The 14,508-nt window shown below is 34.1% G+C and overlaps 1 protein-coding gene across 1 annotated transcript in view; it reads left to right on the forward strand.

Annotated features, from left to right (window-relative positions):
* SHCBP1L (SHC binding and spindle associated 1 like) overlaps positions 1–13,625 on the forward strand; it is a 35,746-nt gene extending 22,121 nt beyond the window's left edge. The window contains exons 6-10 of the mRNA XM_032862677.1: positions 4,757–4,862; positions 9,767–9,920; positions 11,211–11,461; positions 12,183–12,305; positions 13,186–13,625. Of these exons, the coding sequence (XP_032718568.1) occupies positions 4,757–4,862; positions 9,767–9,920; positions 11,211–11,461; positions 12,183–12,305; positions 13,186–13,437 (886 nt within the window). The 3' untranslated portion in view covers positions 13,438–13,625. The remainder of the gene's footprint in view (positions 1–4,756; positions 4,863–9,766; positions 9,921–11,210; positions 11,462–12,182; positions 12,306–13,185) is intronic.
* Positions 13,626–14,508: the final 883 nt, after the last annotated feature.

Below are 14,508 nucleotides of genomic sequence, written 5' to 3' on the forward strand. Positions count from 1 at the left end.
AAATGCAAATGGTCTAAATATGTAAATCAAAAGATATTGTCCAAGTGGATAAAAAGACAAGATCCAACTGTACATTATGTATGAGAAATCAATCTTAAATATAAAGGCTTAGAAATGTTAAAGAGTCAGAGAAAGATACTGTATGCTAACACAGTCATTAAAAAGCTAGATTAGCAATATTAATTTCAGACAAAGCAGGCTTTGGGAAGAACCAGTTAAATTAATTAAATCAGGGATTAATTAAATTAATTAAATCAGGGATAAATAGGGGCATTGCATAATGATAATGGGCTCAGTTCTCCAAGAAAACATAGCAATCCTTAATGTGTATGCACCCAACAACAGAATACCAAAATATGTGATGCAAAAACTGACAGAAATGCAAGGACAAATAGAAAAATTCACTATTATAGTTGGGAGACTTCAGCATCTCTTTTCAATAATTGATAGATGAAGCAATAATAAGGGATAGATTCCTCAAATTGATGAAGAACATCTACAAAGATAGATAGATAGATCGATCTACAGCAAACATAATACTTAGTGGTGAGAAATTGGAAACTTCTCCCTAATACAAGGAATAAGGTGAGGATATTTTCTCTAATCATTCCTATTAAGTATCATGCTGGAAGTCCTAGATAGTGCAATATGACAAGAAATGGAAATAAAAGATATACAGAAATAAAAGATATGTCCTATATAAAAGATACATAGGACAAGAAATGGAAATAAAAGATATACAGAAATGGAAACAAAAGATGTAATAGAAGATAAAAGATTAGGAAAGAAGAAGTAAAACTCTTTTCAGGTAACATAATTGCCTACATAGAAAATCTCAAAGAATCATTATCATCATCATCATCAACAACAACAGTAATAAAACCCTGGAACCAATGAGTATAGCAAGGTTAACATTTTAAATCCCTTGCTTTCTTATATATCAGTAACAATTTGAAATTTTTAATATATCATTTAAAATAAAGCCAAAAAATTAAATATTTAGGTATAAATCTAACAAAATATGTATAGGATCTACATGTGGAAAACTACAAAACTATGATGACAGAGAAAATGTAAATGAGAGATATATCTGTCAATATTGTTAAATGTCAGTTCCTCCCAACCTGATGTGTAGATTCACTGCAATCCTAATGAAAATCCCAGCAAGCTATTTTGTAGGTATTGACTATTTCTAAAATTCATATGGAAAGGCAAAAAGCCTACAAGAGCTAACATGGTACTGAAGAAGAATAAAGTGAGAGTACTCATACTACCCAATTGTAAGGCTTGTTGTAAAACTATAGTAATCAAGAAAGCACAGTATTGGTGCTTAGACACATAGACCAATGGAACAGAAAAAAGAATCCATAAATAGATCCACACAAATATAGTGAGTGGGCTGAACTTTGATAAAGAAGCAAAGAAAATTCAATGGAGAAAGAATATTATTTTTAACAAATGGTGCTATAGAATAATTAATTGGATATCCATATGCAAAAAGATGAATGTAAACACAGACCTCACATCTTCACAAAAATTAACTCAAAATGATCCAATGACCTAAATATAAAATAAAACTGTAAGACTTGAATAAATCAGGGGTGCTTGGGTGGCTCAGTGGGTTAAAGCCTCTGCCTTCGGCTCAGGTCATGATCCCAGAGTCCTGGGATCGAGCCCCGCATCGGGCTCACTGCTCAGCAGAGAGCCTGCTTCCTCCTTTCTCTCTCTCTGCCTGCCTCTCTGCCTACTTGTGATCTCTGTCTGTTAAATAAATAAATAAAATCTTAAAAAAAAAAAAAGACTTGAATAAATCATAGAAGAAAACATAGGTGATCTTGGATTGACAATGAGGTTTTTTTTTTTTAGGTAAAACACTGACAATATGATCTGTGAGAGAAAAGCATTGAGAAATTGGACTTTTATATTAAAAGTAAAAATTTATGCTCTGTGAAAGACACTGTTAAGAGAATTAAAGATAAGGCAAAACTTTGAAGAAAATATTTGTAAAATACATATCTGATAAAAGGTTTGTATCTAAGATATACAAAGATTCTTAAAATTCATTGTGAGTAACAAACAGCCCAATTAAAAATGGACAAACATTCTGAACAAACACCTCACCAGAGAAGATATACAAATGGAAAAAAAAAGCCTATAAAAAGATACCCAACATCATTGCAATTATGTAATTGCAAATCAAAAGAATGAGATACCATTACTTACCTATTAGAATGGTTAAAATCCAAAAAACTAAACAAAAACAGAAACAAACCAAAAAACCTTGACAATACCAATTGCTGGCATGGTTGTGGAACAAGAACTCTCATTTATTGTTGATTGGAATGCAAAACACAGCTTTTTTGGAAGATAGTTTGGTAGTTTCTTAAAAGCTTAGTGTGATCTAAGCATATGCGCCAGCAATAGTGCTCTTAGTTGATATTTAACCAACTAAGTTGAAAACTTACATCCACGTAAAAACCTGCACAGAAATAAAAAATGATTACTAAGGAATACTCCAAACAATTATATGCCAGAAAATTGGGTCACCAGATCAAGTGGACACATTCCTGAAAATATAAAATCTACCCAAATTGACTCAAGGCAAAACAGAAAACCTGAGTGGGACCTATAGCAAGTGAGGAGATAAAATTAGCAAATTATAAACTACCCACAAAGAAAAGCCAAAGACCAGATGTCTTCACTGGTGAATTTCATCAAATATTTAAAGGTTTGACACCAAATTCTTTACAAACTTCAAAAAAGTAGAAGGAAATGCTTATACCCACCTCATTCAGTGAAGACACTATTATTCCCCTGATACCAAAACTAGAAAAACATCACAAGAAAACTACAGAATAATATCCCTTATGAATATAGCTGCAAAAATCCTCAATAATATACTAACAACTAGCAACATATTAAAAGGATCAGACACTATGACTAAGTTGGATTTATCCCAAAATGAATCAATATAGTGTACCATATTAATAAATAAAAAACAAAAGCCACACCTCAATAGACATGGAAGAAGAATCTGACAAAATTCAATGCTTTCATGATAAAAATTTTCAAAAATCTTGGAATAGAAGGGATATTTTTCAGCCCATATAAGGCCATCTATGAAAAATCTTTAACTAAATCCTACTTAGAGGTGAAAGAATGGATGTTACCCCACTAAGATCAGGAAGAAGATAAGGATGTCTACTCTTACCACTTCTATTCAAATTGAACTAGGGGTTCCAGCTAGAGTAATAGGCAAGAAAAAAGCCATCCAGATTGGAAAGGAAGAAGTAATAAAATTACGTCTATTTGCAGATGACATGATTTTTGTAAACAGAAAATCCAGTAATGAAATACTGCTCAGCAATATAAACAAAATGCTGATACACAAAATAACATGATGGATCTCAAAACAGACTGAATGAAAAAAAGCCAGACACAAAAGAGTATGTCACATATTATTTCACTTTAAAATTTCATTTAAAAAATCCAAGAAACAGAAATCTATGACAGAAAGTAGATCAATGGTTGCCGGGGAATAGGTGTGGAGGATTGACTGCAAAGATGAATGAAGGAACCTAACAGTGTGATGGGAATGTTCTATATCTTGACTATTTTGATTGAGTTAAGTGGGTATACACATTTGTGGAACTTCATGGAATGGTTTACTTAAAATGAGTGTTATGTAAATTATACCTTAATAAATTTGATTTAAAAAAAACCCCACTGATACATACTTTTGATTTTAAAACTAGGATTGCATGATAAACTACTGTATTTCCTGAATGTAGGATGCTGTACTCTTTGAGCAGCTAGTGATCAGGTATATGGTGAAGAAATGTGAGAGTAGTTCTCTTTCTCAAGATCATAATCACTTGCCTAAATAGGTATAAAAATGCTGAATGGATTTACTTTTGAAATGTTCAATGAAACTTTTGAAGCTGAAACATATTGGTACTAAAGCTGCTTTCCAGGAGTGTCAAGCAGTAATGTGCTGCAGAGAACCCAAAATATGACACCTAAGGAGATTATTAGTAAAGCTACATCTGTCGGTAAAGGAGTGTCCCTTTCAGCTGATAGTGATGATAAAAAATTATACTCAAACTTTCTTTCTTTTGATAACACTTACATGATTAAGAGTTAGAAAACAGGAATTGCAAAGAAGAGCCGAAAGACAAGAAAGAGTGGAATCAGAAGTGCTGAAGAGCAAACAATAATAATTAAAAACACACACACACACAACTCAGAGAGAAGCTAGACTTGTTCTGTTGGGAGGCCGCAGTCAACGTATCTATGGAGACCATATCCTTTGAAACAAAACACTTTGTTAGTTGAACACAGTATCTAAAACTGGGCATTTCTCTAAACATTTTTATGCCTCAGTATCAGAGACCTAACTGATCTTTGCCTTGTTTTGAGTCCACAACTGAGTGGACTATGAAAGTATAATCAGGAAAATTTTCCTACTGTATTAAAGATGTGAGGTGACAGGTGTTGATTTTACTGGGTTACATACAGATTTCCAGGTACAAACCATGAAAATGAAAAGATTTTAGAGTTTGAGAGTGTAAACATTCAGTTATCTAAAAGATTTTAATCATTCCATTGCTCCCAAGTTGCTCATTGCTCTCAAGGAGCTTAAAATAAGTGAAATCTACTTCTCAAAGATGCTTGGTGCCAAGGTTTATTTTCTAAGTAAGCATAGCTTGAGTCTTGTTCAGCTTAATATCATCATAATAAATGTTTTCAACTCTAGAGTTCATGGACCTTTTTTTCCAAGAATTCTGAGGCGCCGGAAGGGAAAAAGAGATTTTGGAAAGACTATAACACATATTGTGGCAAAAGTGATGACTACTGACATGGTAAGAAATGCACTTTATCCCTATTTGTTCATTTAAGTGGTAGTTGTGTATAATCAAAAAAGTAGTTCTTTGAGGGTAGGGTTCTCGTCTGACATTAATGCCTTCTTTCTCCCATTACATCCGCTTCAGTGATTAGCATATAATCAGTACTAAATAAATAAATGTCAGCAACTATTTACTGAGTACAAACCTTATTGCTAGGCACTATGCTAGTAGTAACTATGGAAAGGATAGGAGACAAATATGAGAAAGACTGCATTTGAGAGTGATACCATTTTGAACCAGATCCGCAGTCTTGCTGCTTCATACATTTGAGAAGTTATTGAAGGATAGTTTTGCTAGATATAGAATTCTTGGTTGACAGTACCCACCCCCCTTAAATATGTCATCCCACTGTTCTCTGGCTTCCGTGACTTCTGTTAGGAAATCAGCCATTAATCCTATTGCCAATTCCTTGTATATATCGAATTGCTTCTCTTTCACTACTTTCAAGATTCTTTGACTTTCAACAGTTTGATCATATGTGTTGGTTTGGCTTGTGTTTATCCTACTTGATGCCCATTAAGCTTCTTGGGTGTGTAGATTCACAGATTTCAACAAATTTGAAAAGTGTTCAACCATTATTCTTCCAAATATTCTTTTTGCTCCTCTCTCTCTTGTCCTTCTGGGACTCCTATAATACGGTTGTTTGTATTCTTGATAGTATATCACTGGTCTCGTCAACATTGTTTACTTTTCTTTGTGCTTTTTTTCTATCTGCTCCTGAGACTGGATATTTTAATCATCCTGTCTTCAAATTTGTTGATTCTTTCTTCTTCCCACTCAAATATGGTATCTAAGCCTTTCTAGTGAGTTTGTTGTTGTTGTTTTTTTAAATTCAGCTATTGTGATTTTCAACAATAGAATTTCCATTTGGTTCTTTTTGTAATTTTTATTTCTTTATAGATATTGTCTATTTGTTCATTGCCCTTCTGTTTCCTTTAGTTTTTTGTCCATGGGTTCTTTTAGCTATTTGAGCATATTTAAGACAGTTTATTTCAAGTTTTTGTCTGATAAATCCAAAGGCTTGTTTGGGCTTCCTCAGAGGTGGTTTCTATAAATCTTTTTTCCTGTAAATGGGCCAGTTTCCTGTTTCATTGAATGTCTTGTAACTTTTTTGTTGAAAATTGTTTTTTTGAATATTATAATCTAATAACTCTGGAAATCAGTCTACCCTATCCCCAGGGTTTGCTCTATTAATTTTTTTTAAAGATTTTTATTTATTTGACAGATCACAAGTAGGCAGAGAGGCAGGCAGAGAGAGGAGGAAGCAGGCTTCCCACTGAGCAGAGAGCCCGACGCGGGGCTCGATCCCAGGACCCTGGGATCATGACCTGAGCCGAAGGCAGAGGCTTTAACCCACTGAGCCACCCAGGCGCCCCTTCTCTATTAATTTTTGAGGACTGCAATTGTCCATATGGTTAGCAAATTTTCCAAACTATTTTTGCAAAAGCTGTGTTTCTTTTTGCGTGTGGCTACTGAAATTCTATTATGTAATCTCAGCAGGTAACCAGTTACCTGACAAATTTCCATAAACACCGATAGCTAAAAAACAAAAACCAAAAATATCTCACCGTCTTTGCAGATTAGCTCTGAGCTGAGGCACTCCTTCAAAGCTGGGCCAGGCTGCTTACAATTCTGCCTCGGCTTTCACCTCTTGCTTCTATGGGGCCCAAAGATCAGTGGGAAGCAAAGCTTGGGGCACTTTCATATCTCTCCTGAGCATGCATCCAGCCCTGGCCCTGTGCTTTTCAGCCCTTGTTTCCCCAAGAATCTTCCTTCTCAGCCTCCTCCTCTGCAGACTCTTCCTTTGCCCCAGACAGCTATGGATGGTGTATGTTTTTAAATGCTTTCATCAGGTGATACCTATACTGCTGCTCAGTTCTGAGGAGGGTATTAAGTCAGCTTTGTCAGTCCTTCCCCTGAGATACTGACTGGTCTCAAAATAAACCACACTTTTTTTTCCCCCCAAGAAAGAGAGCAAGGGAGCGGCAGAAGGAAATGGAGAGAGAGAATCTTAAGCAGGCTCCATGCCCAGTGTGAATCCTGATGAGGGGCTCCATCTCAACACCCTGATATCAAGCCCTGAGCCAAACTCCAGAATCAGATGCTTGACAGACAAAACTGTCCCTCACAACCGCACTGTTTTTGAGAATAAGGTTCATATTTCCTCCACCCCATGCCTGCTTCAGACCAGCAAGCCACAGAAACACGGGCTGTTCTTTTCACAGCTGCTGCCAAGCTGGGGAATAGAAGATGGTAGGCAGCTAAGCAAAACTACATTTTTTTTTCTTTTTACAAAATTTTGACAGCCTCTTCATTAAGCATTTGCATGGTTGCTGTGTTTGATTAGGTTCCAGGGTTCTAAAAATGTTGATTCTGTCATTTTTTTTTTTCCCAACTTAATATTTGCTTCAGTGGAAGAACCATTTTTTTGGAGCGCTTCATTCCACCATTTCCATGACGTCACTTCTCTTTTATATCATTCTGTTTCCTTCCTAAATGTACTGAGATGTATTCAATTGTTTTTTAAAATAATAAAACAGTATACATCCTCAATACCACAACTCCTTTTACACAGGAAAACTTCTTGACATATTTATCTGTCTCTACTGCTTTCACATTCATGCCTCTACTCACAGTGATCTTATTTCTGCCTCCAGAACATCAGTGAAAATGTCCTTCTGGTCAATGTGGGACCAAGCTGTGCTAAATGCACTAAGCACAACTCAAAGATCAGCCATCTCATTTAACCTTTCAGCACCCGACATCATCAACTATTTCCTCCTTTCCTGATTTTACCACCTCTTTGGCTACCCCTAGCCTCAGCTTTGAGATTTCTTTTGTTTCTGCCTATTCTTTTAATGTTTTTCATTGTTCCATCCAAGAGTGCTATCTTTCCCTCTTCATACAGTCTTGTAGCTAATCTTATCCATTCCTATGCTTTAAGTAACTCCCAGATCTTTATGCCCAAATGTTAGTCCTATATTCTAGACTCTTATATGCAGTCTATTGGATATCTCTGCTTAGTGACTCCACCAGTACTTCAAATTAACTGGCATTAAAATAAACTCATTATGTCCCCTCACAAACTTCTTTCTCCTGGGTTTCCTATTTTCATGAATAAGAAAAATATAAATGAGATGGATTTTAGAGTTCTTCCTTGTGCTCTCTGCCACCAAAGTATTTAGAATACACACATAAATGAATATAGTAGTTTACTGAATTAGTAAGGATTATGAGTTCCAAATATATCTGGAAAAAATGTTCACTCTTGCTTATCAAATGAATGAAAATTAAAATGAGGCAGTGAGGATTTTTGCCTATTAAGGCAGCAAATATTTTATAAATTTAAAAGATGACCCTATGCTGATGAGTTTACAGCAAAATGAGTTCTCAAACCAAATTTTAATTGGTTAAACTCTTTAGGAGGGCAATTTAGCAATATGAATCCAAGACATAAAATCTTTTGTACTTCTGACAAAATAATTCCCCATCTGGTAATTTATCCAAAGAATTAACTAGAGATGTGTATAAGGATTTATTTGTCATAGTATTTTCATAATATTGAACTGCAAACCATCTAAATAAGAGTAAGAAAATCAACTATGATAAACTGTGATATGCCCATATGATGCATTATTATGTAATGACTAAAAATTAGTCTTTGAAAAAATAAAGACATGGGAAGATATGATGTAATGAAAAGTCAGGATTCAGTGGTGTCTGTCTGGGTCATGGAGTTGGTTGAGCATCTGACTCTTGGCTCTGTGCTCAGCCTGGAGCTGCTTGAGATTCTCTCCCTCACCTTCTGCCCCTCCCACTCATGCTCTCTCTCTGAAATAATCAAGGATTATTAATAATTAATAATAATTAATAATCAGGATTCAAAGCCATGTATATGTATGGTATGATATGTTGGTATTATGAGTAACGAGTATATGCACAGGAAAAAGACTAAAAAGGAATATCTATATATTTTATTTAGCTTAAAATTTCAATTTGTTATGTTTTCATTTTTGTTTTTCTTCTAACCACTTTATAAGAAAAAGGATATAAGAATGATAATGCCATTTATTATTTTTATTAACATATAATGTACTATTTGCCCCAGGGATACAGGTTTGTGAATCGTCAGGCTTACACACTTCACAGCACTCACCTTTTCACACGCCCTCAATAATGCCAATTCTATAGGGATAAAATAACAGGCATTTTTTCAGAATATATTTTTAGTTTTCAGATTTTATTTTGAGAGTTCCCCACTCTTTATGGTACTAATAATGAAGTTCTCTTCCCTTTTCTACTCTTAGTGGATTCCTGGTATCTTTTATTTAGTTCTAGAGTATTTAATATATAAGGTTTTATTGATTTACTAAAATTATAGGATTAGTTTGAGTTAAACAAAGTAGTAGACTGTAAAGAGATCTAATGTCATAAAGTCCTGGATCTAAAGCTTAGATTAACCACTCACCAACTCTGTGTCCTTGGGCAAATCATTTCATCTTACTGAGTTTCAAAGTCCTTCACCTGATAAGGGGATATTATTTCCCCTCAAAGAACTGTTGTGAGGCTTGGGAGGTAATATGCTAGCTCAAATTCTGCCTTCTTGGTACACAGTCTTTCATAGCTGTAAAAATTATTAGTGATTGTAAAGAAAATCCCATTTCACCATTCCCTTAGTTGATGCACGGATACTTGGAACAATTTAATGAACATAAAAACATATTTACAGTGTATTACAGTGTAATATAAAAGGTAGGTCTTTGAGAAAAGCACACGTCACCAATACGTTAGCTGATTACAATGACCTGTTTCAGTTTAATTCATTGTTAAAAGTGTACTGTTTTATTTCTTCTTTTCAGGTAAAGGACTTATCTTCAGACACACTTCTCCAACAGCATGATGATTTGGATTTGGCTTTGGATAGTTGTTACAGTGGAGATACAGTAGTTATTTTTCCAGGAGAATATCAAGCTGTAAATCTTGCTTTATTGACGGACGACATCATTATAAAGGGTTAGGGCATCCTTTGCCATCTTTTTATAACAATGTATACTGGAAAAATTATATACTATAAACATGATTTACCTAACACAAAAATCCCTTATCTATCTTTTTAATTAAGATTTTCACACTTGCTCATGAGTATATTATCTGTACAGGTGACTTCATTTGGACATAATGTACCAAAACAAATCAATGAGACTATTCTTCTCCATGACAGTGTAGCACTACAAACACAGATTCTAAAAAGATCAAAACCACAAAAAAAACAAAAAACCTATTTGTAATATTTTTACCCAAACTACTTTTTCTTCCTCTATTGCATTTCTTATCACTTTAGTAGAAAAACCAGGGGCGCCTGGGTGGCTCAGTGGGTTAAAGCCTCTGCTTTCGGCTTGGGTCATAGATCCCAGGGTCCTGGGATCGAGCCCCACATCGGGCTCTCTGCCCAGCAGGGAGCCTGCTTCCTTTCCTCTCTGCCTGTCTCTTTGCCTGCTTGCCATCTCTTTCTGTCAAATAAATAAATAAAATCTTTATAAAAAGAAAAACCAAATATAAGGCTGTATTAAAATATATTCAGCATTTTCTCAGGTTAATTCATATGCAAACTTGCTAAAGTAGAAGAATTTACTAAAGTTTTTTAGGTTCTGAACCTATTTAGTAACTTTAATTCTGCCGTTTAACATTGAAGTAAGGATATTCCCACTGTCTGACCAAAAGAAAAAGCAGCAGGTGACTGAGGCTTTGCCTATCAATTCAAGAATTGAGCAAAAACTCATTAGATCTTGATGACTGTAACCAGTAGGATTTTTCTGAACTGCATGGGTAATAAGAAGTGTATCTGTCATTTTCAAATCTTAAAGCCTCGAAGCTACGACCCCTTATTTTTGCACTGTTGTTAAATTTAGATGATTGCTTTTAACTATTCTAGATCAAAATTGTGGATATGATTAATCTTATAACCTAATTCACATGACAGTCTTTTTTAGTCATGGTAAGGTAGTTTTGTATCTTAGACATTTTGTAAATGACTATTGATTATGTAATAGGAAGACTTAGGAAAATGTATTATGGAATAAGTATGATGAATAAATATACAGGTACATTTATATTGACTACAAACCCAGATTCTCCCATCATGGCATCAAATATGGACAAAAGATTACATTATAGTTAAGTATATAATTAGATATATTACTTATTAAAAATATGTGAAAAGAAAAAGTATTATTGAATGACTTGACTAAAGGACTTTAAACTTTGGGATTACTGAATTAATTCTGTTTTGTCTCGATGAATCAGGAGTTGGAAAGAGAGAAGAAATTATGATTACTTCTGAACCTTCTCATGACAGTTTCGTGGTGTCTAAAGCTGATAATGTGAAGCTAATGCATCTATCTTTGATACAACAAGGGACCGTTGATGGTATTGTGGTGGTGGAGTCTGGTCACATGACTCTAGAAAACTGTATATTAAAATGCGAAGGAACAGGAGTGTGTGTTCTTACAGGGGCTGCTCTGACAATTACAGACAGTGAAATAACTGGTGCCCAGGTATTTCCTTTTATAAAGACCGCTTTATTGACAATAGATAACTTACTGTGCAAAGGATAAGTTACTTCACCTTTGAATTGAGTTATAATCAAGCTTAGAAACTGCTAAAATCAGGACAAGTACAGGGCATCACAGCACACGTAGGAAAAATGAACTAAGTTAAGTCCAAAGAATTACTGGCTTTAAATGTGATTTTTTTTTTTTAATCTAGAAATTGGTGGCTACAAAACAGATCATGAGTCAGTTAACTTGTTAACACTTAACAAAGACCACTGAAATACGGCAAAACTAAATGAAAAGATTAAATGATGAAAAAAGGATCTGTTTTAACAGAATGACTTAATTTCCACTAAACTGAGGAAGTTGACATTAGTAGCATTGAGGGAGTTAGAATATATATACATTTTTATAACAATTGAAAGAATTGCTCTGAAGAGATTTTTGGCTCCCTCCTAAAGACTTCATTTGGGTGGGAGAGAATGTGACTCAGTGAGACTGTGTGACCACAACCCTCCTTCTAGGCCCAATCATCTTCCAGCACAGATTAATACTAGTTTTTAATGTTTTAAAACATTATCTCTAAAGTAAATCATTACATGAATTATTATTTTTGTGTAACTTAGTGTGTCGAGTGGTAAAATAGAATTATAATTTTTAAATCTAAAGAAAATTTTGGAGAGGTACATGTGTGTTTTGAGATTGTTTTGCTTTTAATTTACAGGGTGCTGGTGTTGAACTGTACCCTGGAAGCACAGCCGTTTTAGAAGGGAATGAAATTCATCATTGTAATAACCTCAGAACCAGTGATAACTCAAAAAGCACCTTAGGTGGAGTTAATATGAAGGTATTCTCATATTTCTTAAATATAGAGTAGTTGTAAGAACTGAATTATCACAAAAATACTAAAATATTACATCTAGACAAGGTTTAGTCTGTTATTGATCTGGAAAAGAATAGTAGAGATAATTAAAATATAGTTTAAATGATGGCTGATATAAAATAAGTTTAGCCTTCTAATTTAATAGTTTCAACTTAAATTCTTAGCAGATAACTGATAAAGTGGATAGTTTTGCTTTTATAAAAATGTTTCAGATTTTTTATTGGGCAGATCTAGAATATGTTTTGGAAAGTAAAGCAAATAAAAAAATAATAAATATATTAAGAAAACTTAAGTCTTTCAAAATTTGTAAAATAATTTAAGCTAGTCAATTAAAATAGTCAATTAAAATAGCAATAATCTGTAAGTGAAATGTCTTCCCATTCCTTTCTACTTCTATTTGTTCTACTCTTCTAGGTCCCTCTCTAGACTTGTGTAGTTGATGAACATTTTCCCTAGAATTCTAGATTAAATATAATTACTTGAAATTACATTATTTGAAAATTTAGTATTGTCAGTATCTGAAATTACTTTTATATTTGTTACATTAAAGCTTTATATATATTTTTATATATATTTTATATTTGTTATATTAAAGCTTTATATATAAAGCCTTACATATTAAAGTTATACTATATAAAATAAAATAAATTGAAAACTTCATTTAATATTTCAATATTAGAGATTTCCTTGGTTATTATGACAATAAGCAGTGTGAGGAAAACATTGCTTGCTTAAAACAGATTGTTGTTTTAAAGAAACATGTAAACCTAAGAATAAATTCTAGAGTATGTATTTTATTGTTATAGAAATTATTGAAAACTAATTTCCTTGAATAATTTAACAGGTTCTTCCAGCACCAAAACTGAAGATGACTAATAATCATATTTACAACAATAATGGCTATGGTGTAAGCATTCTTCAACCAACTGAACAATTTTTTATTGTAGCAGAAGAAGCCCTCAACAAAGGGGCAGCTTCAGGGGATAAAAAAGATGACAGTATGCTCTCCAGGGTAATGCAGAATCTGAACCTGGAGATGAACAACAATAAAATAGAAGCAAACTTGAAGGGGGATATCAGAATAGTCACAAGTTAAAGTATGTGGATTTATGTTAATGTTTTATATTTCAGAGATTTGTTTAGTAAATAGTTCTCATATCCCAAAGAAATGGTAGTTTTAAATTAAAAACCTATTTAATTAAAAAATATTTAAACATTCTAATGCTTTCATTGGATGATTCATTTTAACTTAACACTTTTTTTTTTTTTTAAGATTTTATTTATTTGACAGAGATCACAAGTAGGCAGAGAGGCAGGCAGAGAGAGGAAGGGAAGCAGTCTCCCTGCTGAGCAGAGCCCAATGCGGGGCTCGATCCCAGGACCCTGGGATCATGACCTGAACCGGAGGCAGAGGCTTTAACCCACTGAGCCACCCAGGGGCCCCAGTAACACTTTTGATATAATTCATACACCATAAAATTCACCCTTTTGAAGTCTATAATTTAAGAGTATGTAGTATATTTTTAGTATATAGGTATCACCATCACTATTTAATTCCAAAACAATTTGCTTTTAAACATTGTTTTTGATAGTCTAGTAAGAAGCATCGGGTGTTCTATATTAGTAATAGAAAAAAAATTTTATAGCCAATTCTGATTTATCATTTATCTTTCCCATTTATCCAGCTAGGAACTGGAATAAGGTAAGACAGCACTATAGCACTCACTATATTAGTTAGAATTTGGTTCAGCTGCAACTAGGAAATACAAAATGAGAGATAAAGAATATGGAAATAGAGAGGTGCCTGGGTGGCTCAGTCGGCTAAGCATCTGCCTGTGTGGCTCAGGTCATGATCCTGCGGTCCTAGGATATCAAGCCCTGCCTTGGACTCCCTGCTCAGCAGTATGCTTCTCCCTCTGCCCCTTCCCCTGCTCGTGCTCTCAAATAAGTATTTAAAAAATGTTTAAAAAACCTGTAATGTCAGAATTCCATCTTGTCTTACCATTGTATGGTTTCCATTCAAAATCACCACATGGGCCAAGATAGCAAGTTAGCAATAGTTCAAGCCATGGTTTAAATTCCAGCCACGCAGCAGGATAGGACCTTCCTACAATTACACACATTATTCCAACTTTCATGCCTCCCTCCCACTAGAATCTAATTACAT

Source organism: Lontra canadensis, unplaced genomic scaffold (genome assembly GCF_010015895.1).
Source record: "Lontra canadensis isolate GAN:19392208 unplaced genomic scaffold, GSC_riverotter_1.0 scaffold24, whole genome shotgun sequence".
Classification (NCBI taxonomy): Eukaryota; Metazoa; Chordata; class Mammalia; order Carnivora; family Mustelidae; genus Lontra; species Lontra canadensis.